General features: G+C 41.5%; 2 protein-coding genes across 5 annotated transcripts; one reads left to right on the top strand and one right to left on the bottom strand.

Moving 5' to 3' along the window:
- Positions 1 to 850: 850 nt before the first annotated feature.
- Positions 851 to 4701, top strand: LOC102721422 (amino acid transporter AVT6A-like). Of its 2 annotated transcripts, none has more exons than XM_040520806.1 (6): positions 851 to 1285; positions 1791 to 2219; positions 2675 to 2827; positions 2921 to 3124; positions 3208 to 3673; positions 4095 to 4701. In XM_040520806.1, the coding sequence occupies exons 2-6, from the start codon at positions 1799 to 1801 to the stop codon at positions 4228 to 4230; spliced, it is 1380 nt and encodes a 459-aa protein (XP_040376740.1). In that variant the 5' UTR covers positions 851 to 1285; positions 1791 to 1798; the 3' UTR covers positions 4231 to 4701. The 2 variants fall into 2 exon arrangements, with proteins under 2 accessions (XP_040376740.1, XP_040376739.1); XM_040520805.1 differs by having other exon boundaries at positions 855 to 1285; positions 1786 to 2219.
- A 2703-nt stretch (positions 4702 to 7404) lies between these two features.
- LOC102721897 (pentatricopeptide repeat-containing protein At5g66520-like) lies at positions 7405 to 12723 on the bottom strand. Of its 3 annotated transcripts, XM_040521423.1 has the most exons (4): positions 9575 to 12723; positions 8476 to 9160; positions 7922 to 8087; positions 7405 to 7633 (listed from the first exon to the last, which is right to left on the bottom strand). In XM_040521423.1, exon 1 carries the CDS (start codon positions 12559 to 12561, stop codon positions 10324 to 10326), a length of 2238 nt encoding a protein of 745 aa, XP_040377357.1. In that variant the 5' UTR covers positions 12562 to 12723; the 3' UTR covers positions 7405 to 7633; positions 7922 to 8087; positions 8476 to 9160; positions 9575 to 10323. The 3 variants fall into 3 exon arrangements, with proteins under 3 accessions (XP_040377357.1, XP_040377356.1, XP_006647005.1); XM_040521422.1 differs by having other exon boundaries at positions 7405 to 8087; XM_006646942.3 differs by having other exon boundaries at positions 7405 to 8087; positions 8487 to 9160.
- Between the last annotated feature and the right edge of the window lie 1833 nt (positions 12724 to 14556).

The following is a 14556-nucleotide window of genomic DNA, read 5'->3' as shown; positions in this document are numbered from 1 at the left end:
TCGTAAATAGTTATTTTTGAGTTGTTTTACGTAGAACCCGCAAGTCTTTAATAACTTATTTTCCTATTCTAATCTTACATATACACTCGCATTGCAACATACAATATAATTAGCTATGAACGTTATAAGTGCACATTTCAATGTAGAAAAGAAACTTTTTTAAAAAATACCACTTGATTTTTTTCTAGTTTTTTTTGAAGCGGTGGTTTTTGCTTGAGTCATGTGGAGAGGAAGGAGTGTTTTTTACGTGATGGGGGTGTGAAGGAGGACGAATGACTTCACTTTTAAGTAATAGTAGAAAAAACCACTTGAATTTTTTCCTGTGAAATCGATGATTTTTGTTAGACGCGGGATAAGAATGAACTATTGGTTTTTGCTTGGCATGGGTGAGGAGGGGACGGACAGCTTCGTTTGTAAGTAATACAGTGAAAACCACTTTATTTTTTCTAATTTTTATAAAAGCAATGGTTTTGTTTGAAGAGAGGTTTTTAGCTAGCGCCGCTATACGTATGATATACGTATAATACGTGTATGACTAATGGTCCAACTTCTGTCCAGATCATACACGGATAGTACGACACACGGAACATTTTCTGTTTTTAACTGACCGAAGATAATAAGGAGAAAAACAGACACCGCTGAAAGCAGAGATATCCCATTGTCCAGAGGGCGTGCCAAACTGCCAAATGTGTACAAGAAGGCTATAACAAAGCTGAGCAACGCACGCCGGGACAGAGCTGCTGCTGCTGCTGCTGCGCCGGTCCATTGTCGTGAGAGTGGCAGATCCATCCAACCGAAGTCTCCGTCGCCGTCGCCGACGGCCGCCGTCGCGTGCCCGTGCCACCGCCCACACCACACGCACCGCCGTTTCCCGTCGTCGTCCTCGCTGTGGATAAGGTCCAGGAAAGGCTGAGGACGGAAGCAATCAGCAGCCGGGAGGGAATACTTTAATCGAGCAATCAGGAGGAGAGGCAAAGGAAAAGATCGATTTTGATTTGCGGTAAGGAATCAAGCAGAGAAGGCGGAGAGAGGACGCAATCTGGATTGGAAAGTTTGGCATTTTTTTGGGCTGAAAGCGACGCCGGTGCCGCGGCGACCCGGAAGGCAAGAACTCTCTCTCCTTCCCTTTTTCCATCAGTTCTTGGTGTGAAAGCGAGAGGTTGCTCTGCTCGTCAAATCCACACGCCGTTCGCCTATAAAAAGAGCGGAGATTGAGGCAGGAAGAGAGGTTGCTCTGCGCGTAAAGTCTTGCGCTTTTGATCTTATCTGGCTCGCCGGTGTGAAGGTATGTATGTTCTTTCTATTTCACATTTTTCCCCCCTCTTCTTTGAGTTGTGGAAGATGGATTAGTTGGAGGATTGCAGTGAGGGGATTAACCCTGTTTTGACTGGTATCCTGTATGTATTTACCTAGAAAAGGTTGGGTTTTGGGTCTTGGGAGGAATTTGTAGTGGTTTTTCCAGTCCGTGGTGCTGAGATTGTTGCTTTGCCGTGATCTTTGCCATCGTTTATTCGCTGTTTTCTAATCGGACTTTGTGTCTGCTCGAATTAGTGATGCAAGATTATTTCTAATCTGTAGTTTGTCTTGATATGGTTGCCATAATATATGAGATTTATATGAGCATGTTGGGCTTTCCCATACCACAAAAAAAATTGGAATCGTGCTGCCCAAATTTGTGAAATTTGCCAATGAGTTTGTAAAAATATATGTAGGACAATTAATGATCCGGGCGTAGGAGTCCAAATAATGATCATGTTCTTCTAACAGAAGATTTTTCACATACAGGACAGTGACACAAATGGGATTTGGGGATGGGTCACCAAGTGACAGCAAGCATGCGTCACACAAGGAAATACGAGATGAGACCACACCACTTCTCCCAATTAAGGCAGAGGAGGAGGGGATCCATGAGTTCAATGGAGCTTCTTTCACTGGTGCAGTGTTCAATCTGTCGACGACCATCGTCGGGGCTGGGATTATGGCCCTGCCTGCAAGTGTCAAGATGCTGGGCATTATCCCTGGTATCCTGATGATCATCCTTGTGGCGTTGCTCACTGAGGCATCCATTGACATGCTGCTCAGGTGCAGCCACCAGGGCAAGATTACGTCCTACGGGTGGCTGATGGGTGAAACTTTCGGTCGGTGGGGGAGGATTGCGCTGCAAGTATCTGTTGTTATAAACAACATTGGCATGATGATTGTTTACATGATTATCGTTGGTATGCCTCTGCAAATCACACTTTTTTTTGTTATGCCTACCTCTGAACAAGAACAATACTGTTGAATATTGAGTTACTCATCTGAATAATTGAGAATTCTGGGAAGCCAGGGATTCTCTTAACTACTCATGTAGAGCATATAACACATGACGTGTGTGGAAAATCTATATTTGTCGAGAGAGCTTAAAACACTACTTATATTTATTATCCAAGGCTCTTCTAAGTATTGATACTGATTATTGATTAAAAGTGGTTTCTTGGAGTTGATATTGCTCCTTTCCATTATACCTTTATTAAGAGACTTTATGCATTCATATCTCCTTCCCTTCAGCAATTACTTGTATCCTTGACAATACTATACAACTCACCTCAAAATACTACTGTCAATAGCTTGTACTTATTTATCTTTTTTTCTCAAGGTGATAGCTTGTACTTATTTATCTTTTTTTCTCAAGGTGATGTGCTTTCTGGAACATCAACAACTGGTGTCCATCACCGTGGTATCTTCGAGGGGTGGTTTGGACCTCATTTGTGGAATTCTCGCCCCATCGTTCTCCTTGCTACAACTCTTTTTGTTTTTGCTCCATTGGTGAGCTTTAAGCGTTTAGGTAAGTGGGTTCAGATCACAAGAGGAAATTCGGTGTGCTATTTTTGTCTATGGTTACTTTGATACTGATAGAACACTTCTTTTTTTGTTATAGATTCATTGAGATACACATCTGCGCTGTCAGTTGCTCTTGCTGTGGTTTTTGTTGTAATCACTGCTGGAATTGCTATTGTCAGACTCATAGAAGGAACTGTGGAGATTCCCAAACTCTTCCCTGACATAGATGGAATTAACTCTATCTGGGAACTCTTTACAGCTGTGCCGGTTCTTGTCACTGCCTACATTTGCCACTACAATGGTGTGCTTCCTACTGCTCACTTGTGTACTCTTGCTTTGTTTATTTGTGTGAGACCTAAATGTGAACTTTCCATGATTCTACAGTGCACAGCATCGACAATGAGTTGGAAGATAGAAGTCAAACTAAGCCAATTGTGCAAACTTCGCTCGCTCTATGTTCGAGTGTTTATATCGCGACAAGCTTTTTTGCATATCTCCTCTTTGGAGAGGGTACCCTGGCTGACGTACTCGCCAATTTTGACTCCAACCTTCATATTCCATTCAGCTCTATCTTCAATGATGTAGTTAGACTGAGCTATGTGGTCCATATCATGCTAGTCTTTCCCATAGTCTTCTTTGCCCTTAGGCTCAACTTGGATGGACTGCTCTTCCCCAGCGCAAGGCACATTTCTCATGACAACAGAAGGTTCACCATTATCACAGTATCACTCCTTGCTGTAATTTATCTTGCTGCCATCTTCATACCGAGCATTTGGGATGCGTTCCAATTCACTGGTGCCACAGCTGCTGTCCTTATTGGTTTTATCTTCCCTGCCATGATCATACTCAGGTAACCTAGTGAATTTTTTTTATTTTTTAAACCTTTTTAATAAATAATTTTATTACTAAACCTTCGGGGAAAATATTTCTACTGTATGAACCTTTTGATCACGCCATCAACATTGGCGTGGCGAAACGGCTTGTCACGCCATTGTTGTGCCATGTCACTGACATTGGCGTGCGGACCAGGCTGCGTGGCAGCGTTGTCTTGCCACGCCATCAACACTGGCGTGGTCAAAAGGTTCAGTTTTGAAAAAATTTTGCCCGGTGGTTTAGTAGTAGAATTACTTGCTAAAAAGTTTTATTTAATAAAAAAATTTCTAACCTAGTCCTACTAGCATTATTTATGGGTGATATATGATTGTACATTCCTTACAGGTTCTATTTTATTTATGCAACTAGTAACCATTTCTTTCCCCTTCTCCCTGTAGGGATCCTTATGCAATTGCAACCAAACGCGACAAGATTTTGGCTGTAACCATGATCGTGCTCGCTGTGCTCTCAAATTCTGTGGCTCTATACAGCGACGCACTGAACATCATCTTTCACAGGAAAGAGGAGGCCTAAACTCTGTACTTCGAGGGGCGAAGTGGAGTGTACACTGTACAGTAATACAGTTATTAGAATGATTGGTGAGTTTGAATTAGTAATACACAGCAAAGCAATGTGATTTCGGTGGTGGCCATTGATTTTTTTTGTTCTGGACGCCTGGAAGGATTTGGTTTGCTGCATTTTGTCTAGTTTCCTGAACATTTGCTGGCTCAACATTTAGATGAGCCATTTGTGAACTGTGATACGGTTGAGGGTGTTTGTATCAATTAAAGAAACTTTTTTGGGGGTTTTATACATGTTTATTCAGCCATCCTGAAAATTTAGAAGGGATGGCTTGAAAAGGCTGTTTATATACAATAATGAATATTGAAACTTACAGTTTCCGTTTTGTGTCGCAAAGAACTTGGAGCCACTGTATATTATATTTTTATGTTAATTTGCGGAGACATATAACTGCCCAAATTTGCCTTAATAAAGTACAGCTATTTGAACAATCCAATTGAATGCAATGTATAGTGCAGGGCTGAGCTGTGCAGCTGAGTTGAGATTACATGCTAAAATCATTTCACCCCATCTTTTTGCTTTTACTCATGCTTATAAGTCAAATTTTAAATTTTTAATCTTACATTTCGAGATGGTTTTGGTTTTGTTTTTAGATCGCTAAGAATACGTATATAAAATTTTTATTTACAAATTATTTTTCATTTGTAAATAATCCTGTTTGACTTTTTTTCATCATTTACCGGTGAACGTAGATGTCTCGTGTAATTGTGTTGAACTGGTAGCTTTGCTCTGAAGAAGTTGAGCAAAGATGTGGCAGGCAACTGCGCGTGCGGGCCCTGTTGGAACCGATTTTAACGCGGATTAGTAAGACGGATTGTTTACTTGATTGACGTGATAAATTAACATGAGAGAAATAAACTTTACAAGTAACTTAAAATTAGTGGTTTCAAAATATAATAGAAAAATAGTTTTTATATATCAATATTGTATTTTTTTTAAACAAATAAACAGCCACCGTCGTATCCTTTTGCTCCTATCGCTAGGTCCGTCATCATTCATCACCATGGGAAGACCCTTGAGGGCATGAACAATGGGGCTTCTCATGGTGAGTGGTCTCGTTAGCTCGTATGTTATTGTGGGATGTGATCAATTAAAAAAAGTTTATCACACGAGCTGCGTTCTTTAGGGCAGATATTTTTTTCCTCAGACTTTTCCTTAATTTTGTATGCTCGCTTCCCGAACTGTTAAATGATATATTATGCAAAAAGTTTTCCTTGGTTTTATATGCTCGCTTTCCGAACTGTTAAATGATATATTATGCAAAAAGTTTTCCTTGGTTTTATATGCTCGCTTTCCGAACTGTTAAATGATATATTATGCAAAAAGTTTCAATAGAGAAGTTTACCATCTCATAATTTAAAGTAAACTTTTAACCTTGTAGTAATTAATTTTATCGTTTATATCATTAAATAGCTATTACATAATCATATAATATTTTATCAATAATCTTCAAAATAACACAACCACAATGTTAGGTGGCTATAAGTGGTACCTTTATTTTTTATACCAGTCCCTAAAGTTTTTTTTTTACTTCTTGTTTGTTTAATACACATAGCTCCAAAATTTACGTGGTAGCAATACTGTTAGCTGAGAAATAAACCCAATAGTACATGTGGCCTTATGTCAGTGAGCAGCAATCTAAGGTCGTGCACAATGCAGACCACTTGTTGGAGTGGTCTCAAGGAAAACCAAGTGACATAGGATATACAACCACCTTAACAATATTAGCTCTACAATGCAAACCATCCTCCTTTCATCTTTTATGTTTCAGACCCTGTCAGCTCACAAAATTCTCCACCGAACCACATCCTCCTCTTCTTCCCTCAGGCGCATCCTCCACTCCACGGCTGCCACTCCCTCTTATTGCTCCAGATCTAGGCCACCGAGCGATGGCGTCCCTCCTCCTCCTGCGGGCTCGATAGAGATGATTTATGTATGTATAAAATACTAATGTGTGCTAATGTTGAGTTAATTTGGGAAAGAACTTATGGTCGAATATTATTTCATGTTTGATTCATGTGTAGATGTGTCTTGATGTCTCGCAAGAGTATTTACTATGATGGATCGAGAGTCAACTTGAGATAAGATGCACCACATCCTTTGCTTCTGCTTATATTTATAAGCTAAAATTTAAATTTTCAACCTTAAATTTGGAGTTGATTTTAGAGTTTTTTTATCGTAGTTTATTTTCCAGTCTTAGCTTTTAAATCGCTAAGAATATGTATATAAACATTTTATTCATAAATTATTTTTGTTTACCAATATCGATTGGCTTTTTTTTTCCCAAACGATCACCTCCATGATGTCCAAACAATTGGGATTTCATGCGGCATACATAGGAAGATTGTGTGTATATGAGAAGAGTTAAATTTTGAAGGAGTCAATTTGGAAAGATTGAGGATATGCATGGTAATAGAGTAAGTTTGTCTCGTGTATGGGAAGGTTTCCTAGCGGATTATGATTTTTTGCATGAGTTGGATTTGTGGTTTTAGGCTGCCTACCTATAGGTAAAAATAGAAGAGGGGTGGGAGCCTCTCGGTATCGATTTCTTTTCTATGAGCCAAGTTTAGAAAAAGTTGTGGTTTCAAGTTTATTCGAATTTTACGAGAGAAGTGTTGTTGCACTTTAAAACACGAATAGAAGCAGTAAATATCAATCCATCTTTAAAAGTTCTACCGTTTTGTGTTTTATCAATTTCGACGGTTAGATTAACAAGACATTGGTGGTCAGACCAGTGGAACCATAGCGGTTGGACAGACAGCGACAACATTGAGGAGATCACAGTTAGGATGGTTGATCTACACCATTCAGCCCTCCCTGGTTGGTTTAGTCCTCTGTGATTGATCGTACGTGTTCCACAATTCTCTATCTCTGAAGCAGTACAGCAATCAGGACGAGACGAAGATACCTTGTCGCAGCTAGTTGATGACCATAGGCTATTCATGTTATATTAACAAACACTCAGACTATTTATTCCTGCCAGTAAAGTTCCCTCTTATTTATACAGGTGTGGTGCTGCTATTGCAATTAAAGGCCTGAAGAATTTAAGTGGCATTCAGTTTATGTACTTTATGCAACTGAAACTGTCCTCACAAATTACCTTTGCAAACCCCAAAAGTAGCCGGAACTCGAGTATCGGCAAAGACTCTTTTTAAGGGGAACAAATTGACACATCAACTTACCACATTGTTTATTTATCATCAACTCTTAATACAAATCTTCACTACCATTCGTATCAGTTTAATTGGATGCCAAACGAGCCATTCATAGTAAACAGGTGTTGCATTTGCTTTTTACCTGTCATGGTTCCTGGTCCCTGTGATATGTTTGAGAGGTTCTATAATCACCTTTCTACCTGTCAACAGTTGCAGTTTGTGAGAATTATCGAGCTCCTGAAGATTAAGGAGAAAGATTTATACAAAAGTGGGGAGTCCTTCATGGCCTGATGATTTAGGCAATGGCACAAAACTTAACATGTAAAATGTCATTTCTAAAATGCCAACCCAACACATGGCACGGGATGCCTCATCCCATTTTGTCATGTGAAGATTGCACAAGTGGATGACCAGATGGACCAAACAAGGTCTAGCATCCCATTTTGGCTTGTGGTGATCTCAGTGGTTATGATTCAGATCGTTCTTACCCGCTTCCAAGCAGAGGGGAGATCATACCGCTAAACCAGAGCTTGGATCCAGTCCAGCCTCCCATTCCCCGACCATGCAAAACTGCACTGGAGATGAAAAAGGTCGCCAGCCACAATGCTGGAGTAGATATCAGCAAATTATCCCTTAGACTCCTGAACCGCCAACCTTGTGGAATTTGAAAATGTTCCACACAGTTTACATAAGAGATGAATCGGAACTTAAGATTTATGTGATTCTTATCAACCAAAATGTACTGTCTGCTATATTTTATCTTTAGGAAAACATGATTTTTTTTCTAGATAAAAATTGGATGTCAGATGTTTGGACTTTATCAATGCATAGATGACTAGAATACCAACATTTATCGTGTCTGACTTTGCTTAGTTCGTTGCTGCAGTATTTGTAATTATTCTGCATCTTGTCGAATCTGGATAATGTTTAAAAATTATGACATGTATGCAACTTCAGTATTTCACTATCGCTGCATGAGGATTTGGTATCGCTGTTAAGTGTCAACTGCATGCACCGGATCATAGATTTGTATTATACTTACATGATTAGTACCTGGGTAATCCTCTCAAGCGCTGGAAGGGGAAATCCAGTTATGAGAAGATCAGCGAAGATTACTACTCCAGTTATGGCATTCTTTATTTACAATCCTTAACTGGACCTCAAGAATCTTGTTGAAGGCTGTTATTTGATTCTTAAGCATCGGCCTCAAAGAAAATCAACAATATGTTAACAATGGCATTCCCTAAAAAAGAGAATAAAAACGGTGAGAAAAATAATATAGAGGTGCAAATCAAGATAAACATAAATTGTTTGCTAGTTATGCTCCTTTTCTATTTGATCAAGTCCTCCTCAAATCTAATAGGTTAGAAGACAGAATAAGGAAAAGTATATTTAGGCAACACATAACTGTGCTTGTTGCAAAATTGATGACATGATTTCTACCTAAATCATATTTATGGTGTGAACCAGCATATGCCCACAGTTCCATAATCATAACTGTAACAAGATGGCAACCCATCCAACTATGCATGAGCTGTGCAGTTGCTATTACTAGCCAGTTCTGAAACCTCTGATCAACTTGCAAGTTTGCTATACAGGGACATGAGGTAAGAGCGACTACCATGCTGTGTAACACTATGTTCTATCTTTGCCTCACAGGAGAGGGCATCAATAACTTCTTTCTTGTCCATGCATAGCTGAAGGCAGCGATATACAAGATTTCAGACCTGTAAAAGTTGTTAGCAACAAGAGTTACACATAAAATAAACTCTGCGCATGCATTACTCGGCATAAACGAATGCAAAGAATATCCATAACAGCGACCTTGTGTGCTTGCCTGCATTGCAGGCTGAACAAGATATGTTAATATACAAGATTAACCGAGAACCTAGTAGCTCGCTAGCAGAATATCACAATCCTAGACTATTCCCGGCCCTACTAACTAGTTGGCTGATTCATCACAAACCCCAGGATGCCACTGTCACTATAAGCACGCAAAACAAACTTGAGTGGCATTGTATCCTATCCTATGTGAAGAAGGCAACACACTGAACAGGAACCAATGAATTCAGCAGTAAACCAACATGCACCAAAGAAGGCACTGTACTACTACTGATGAGCTGTATATCCCAACAACAGACCTTATCAACGTCCACTCCTGACATGTCGCCGGCAAAAAGAAACAGCAGCAGTATTCCTCACGAAGAACCACATCATTTATCAACTCATTGGCTTCATCACTGTCACTGCCATCACCAATCATTGTTGGCTGTCTTTCTATTCGCATCTCTACATCAATCTGGCATATAATTGAGTATCTCCAAACAGAAGACATTAGGGGCAAAAACAAAACCAAAAAAAAAAAAAGTGCAAACCAAACTGGTAAACAGAGGAACAACATGCTCCTCCATTTATTCAGCAGAAGATATGCCGGCAAGATTGGATTTTTAACTAAGTGAGCAGGGAGGTGGGGACAATAGGATTGGGCATATGAGCATCATGGCAGCAGGAGGAAGACAACCCTTCTGACAATCAGCCTGCTGCTGGACTGATGCATTGATCTCGTCTTGGTGTCTTTGCCCCTGAACTGCCCCAGAGGCAGCGCGCTAGCTCATCCAAAAAAATTTGACAAGCCACAAAGCCCATCAACTACCAACCTCGAGGATGAACTGAAACAGCACCACTGTGATGATTTCAGTGACACAGCTGACATCTTTTTACTGAGCATCAACATGCCAACCAGAATCCAATTTAAGGAGAGGAAAGAGTATCTTTGGTGATAAGAACTTCAAAAGCAATTCCAAACTAAAGAGACTAGGTGAGAACTCCTGTTTAGTATGTTCCTGAACCTCAGATTTCTCACCCAAAAAAGGTGTCCTATGAAATGGCATTACCAGAAATCGTCGCAAGAACATTTTCCCTCTCTGAAGTGGTGGAACCTACTCCGGTCTCTGACTATGATTTCACGGTTCCAAAGCCTGGAAATCAACTTGATTGCAGAGTGGCAATCCTCACATACCCTCAGATTCTTTATGATATGAACTGGCAAGTTTGGTGCTAGACTAATGAGGCCAAAAGCAATGGCCAGCTTCTCACTGTGTCCCAGCAGCGTTTGTTCTTTCTCTTCCTCATCGACATCCACTGTTATCTGTGATGTAAGCGGTGAATAACCCACTGACTTTAACCTGTGTGAGATCTCCTCCAGCATTGCAATGATTTCCAATATCCGTGGATGTGATTTATCACTAACAACAAATTTGTGCACCTGCCCAGCCACAGTAATAGCACTATAACCTGCAGTCTTCTTAACTTGCCTTTCTTCCATCAACATCCTTATCTTTGATGCATTTTCCCATTGTCTAGAGTCTATGTATATGTTATATAACTGGACATAGACACCATCCTCATCAGGTTCTAGCTTCAGGAGATGCTCTGCGGCACATTGAGCCAAGTCAATGTGTTTGTGGACTCTGCAAGCACTCAAAATGGAGGCCCATATGACAGCATTTGGTTGTATTGGCATGGTATTAACAAGATCCATTGCTTCATCCAAATGCCCACTGCGTCCCAGCAAATCAATCATGCAGCCATAGTGCCCAATGTGAGGATGTATGTTGTACAAGATTCTCATTTCATCAAAGTACAGACGGCCTTCGCTCAATAGGCATGAGTGGCTGCATGCAGTCAGAACAGCAATGTAGGTAACTGAATTAGGCTGGACGGCATCACGCCTCATCTGGTAGAAATGCTCCAGAGCAGCCTTACCCATCCCATTGAATGCAAGACCTGAAATCATAGCAGTCCATGTGTGAACATCTCTCTTGCCCATCCGTTGGAAAACAATGGTTGCCTCGTCGACCCTCCCACATTTCATATACATGTCCAGCAGTGCAGTACCAAGGTATATATCTGCTTCCACCAGCCTCTGCTCAATGAAAGCATGCAATGCCCTGCCCTGTGGTAATGCACCTAAGCTTGCGCAAGCAGTTAGAAGACACACCACTGTAAAGCTGTCAACACGCAGGTCATGTCTCCTCATGTTCATGAACAATAGCAATGCTTCTCTAAGCTGGCCACTGTGGATGTACCCAGTCATCATTGAGTTGAATGTGATGAGATCACAGACCTCCATTTGATCAAACAGAGACCGTGCAACATCAATATGTCCATGCTTGCAGTATCCATCAATGATGGCATTCCATGAATGAGGCCTTGGGCCTCTACCCATAGCATCAAAAACCTGCTGTGCATGAACAAAGTCACCACACTTGGCATACATGTTGATGAGTGCAACCACAAGATTTTCATCCATCAACATCCCCTTCTCCTTGATAAGCAAATGCAGGGAATGGCCCAGTTCCAAATCCTTGAGCTGTGCGCATGCTGAGAGCACGCCAATGACGGTAACCTCATCCGGTGCAATTCCTTCAGAAAGCATGCTCTTGAAGCAACCAACAGCTTCGTTGGCCCGATTAGCACGAGTGTAGGCAGCAATCAAACTTGTCCATGAGATCACATCCCTCACTGGAGCCTGAGACAGAAGGAGCTGCGCGTCGCCGAGCATGCCCATTTTGGCCAGCCCACTGATCACCATTGTCCAGGCAACCGCGTCCTTCACAGTGATCTCATCAAAAGCCCGTCGAGCATCGCCAGCGAGCCCAAGCTCAACGTACATATGGATGAGAGAATGCGCGACGAACGGCGCGGCAGACGGTAGCATGGTCCGCAGGCAGGCGGCGTGCAGCATCGTGCACAGGAGGGCGTGGGGGCGGGAGGAGGAACACTTGAAGAGGAAGTGGAACGCGAAGGCATCGGGGCGGACGCCCGCCCGGCGCGTCCGGCGGAAGAGGAGGAAGGGGCGGTCGGGATCTCCCCATGACGAGGAGCCGGCGCGGAAGCAGGCGCGGAGGGCGGTGCCGAGGAGGAAGGTGGAGGCGGGCAATCGGTCGAACACGTGGAGCGCGTACCGGAGGTGGAGCGGCTCGGACGGGAGGAGGCAGTTCACGGCGGAGTTGAGGAGGTGGTGAGCGTACGGCCGGTAGAGGATGCCGCCGGAGGTGGTGAGGAGGGCGTGGAGCTCGGCGGCTTGCCTGACGGTGCGAGGCGCCGGCCATGGCCCCCGCGGCATGTCCTCCACTCCCTCCAGGCGCCGGCGGTCGTCACCGCTCTTCCCCTCGAGGCAACGCTGCAGCTCCCCCCCAGCGATGGCAGTGCCTCCGCTAGAGTCTAGACGCCGGCGGCGGCGGCCTCCCTCCGCAGCTCTCCGTCGCCGGCGGCTCCCGGTGTCCTCCTTCCTGACTCCTGAGTGGTAGATGGACCGACCCAAACACCGTGGGCTCTTGTAGGCCTTCTCGTCTCTGCAGGGATTGTGGCCCAAATTTAAGTCGGGCCGGAACGTTTAGGCCCATATCATAGCCCAGGTTGTATGGCACGTATCCCCATGGCATGGTAACGGTTTTTGGCGATCGGGTTTGGCAAACATAGTTCGAAATCAAAATTTTGAAAAGATTTAGTAGAAAAATCGAAAAAAACAAGGCTATAGCTATGCTTTTTTTTCTAAGCTTAGTGGTGAAGATTGTTTTTTTTTAAAAAAAAAGAGACATGAGTCAGTTGATAAAGGTCGGAAAGTGAATTAACTTGAGTTAATTGAGGAACAAAAATTGAAGGCAGCATGGTTCGGCTCAATGAGAATGAATTTAAAATCACTATGTTAATCACATCAAACTGCATAATTATCATGGTCGAAACCATGATTATCGCCATCTCTTGAATAGCCGCAATAAAGCACCAAACTGTCCTATTATCATGGATGAAACTGTGATTATCGTCGTCTTCAAAGTCGTTACGACAATGTACTAAACACATGATTATCACGAATGAAACCATAATTATTGTCATCGTCAAAATGGTCGTGAAAATCGCATAAATTAGACAATTATCACGTCCTACCGTACGGCAATCCCTTTAAAACCATGGCGATATTGTTTAAAAGGTTCCAATTCTTATTAATGCAGTTTTTGATTGAAGTATTACGTACCAACTATAAATGTTAGTTCGCCTCCTCCCAACTCCCGAGCATGCCAGTGGAATTAATCTTGCTGAATCCATAATAGGGCTTATTTTTGGGAGGATGAGGCCCTTGTTTAGTTTCTAAAATTTTTTCTCAAAAATATCACATCAAATTTTTGAATATCTAAATACAGCATTAAACATCGATAAACATTAAAACTAATTATATATTATGACGGAAATCATGAGACGAATCTTTTGAGGCTAATTAGTACGTGATTAGCTATAAGTGCTACGATAACCTATATGTACTAATGACGGATTAATTAGGCTCAAAAGATTCGTCTCGCAGATTCTTGACGGAATCTATAATTTATTTTGTAGTTAGATTACGTTTAATACTTTAAATATGTGTCCATATATCCGATGCGATGTTTTTTAAAAAAAATTACAAACTGAACAAGGCCTGAATTTCTCAAATTATAATATTTTAAACACAATACTTCTTGCAAAATTCAAATTACATGCAGCATAGTTGTGACATATATAGTGAGTGGATGCAGGTAGTTTTCATCAATCACTATGGTATGAAATAAAATGTCAATATGGGTATAACAAAATCATACATTTATAACTTAAACCACAAATATTTACGGGAGGTCATTACGCCCAATATGGATCCATACATCATCACAACAAACATGCACATGTTCTTCTAGAAGACAGCAAATATCATCCTTTTCTGTTGTTATCCTTTCTAGTACCATTTCATTTTCCGATATCATCAATTTGCAAATAATTAGTGTGAATCTCACTCCAACGAGCTATTAATTGTCTAGCTAGTACTTTTCGAAAGACTATGGGCAACACTCAGCCTGTTTAGTTCCCAAAATATTTTCCAAAAAACATTACAACGAATTTTTAAACATCTAAATGGAGCATTAAATATACATGAACATTAAAACTAATTACATAGTTATGGGAGAAATCGTGAGACGAATCTTTTAAGCCTAATTAGTAGTAATTAGCCATAAGTGCTACAGTAACCTACATATGCTAATGACAGATTAATTAGGCTCAAAAGATTCGTCTTGCGGTTTCTTAGCGAAATTAG

The sequence above is a fragment of the Oryza brachyantha genome, chromosome 2, assembly GCF_000231095.2.
Source record: "Oryza brachyantha chromosome 2, ObraRS2, whole genome shotgun sequence".
NCBI classification, from domain to species: Eukaryota; Viridiplantae; Streptophyta; class Magnoliopsida; order Poales; family Poaceae; genus Oryza; species Oryza brachyantha.
Note: the sequence above shows the minus strand (reverse complement) of the source record. Positions and strands in the feature narration are given on the sequence as shown.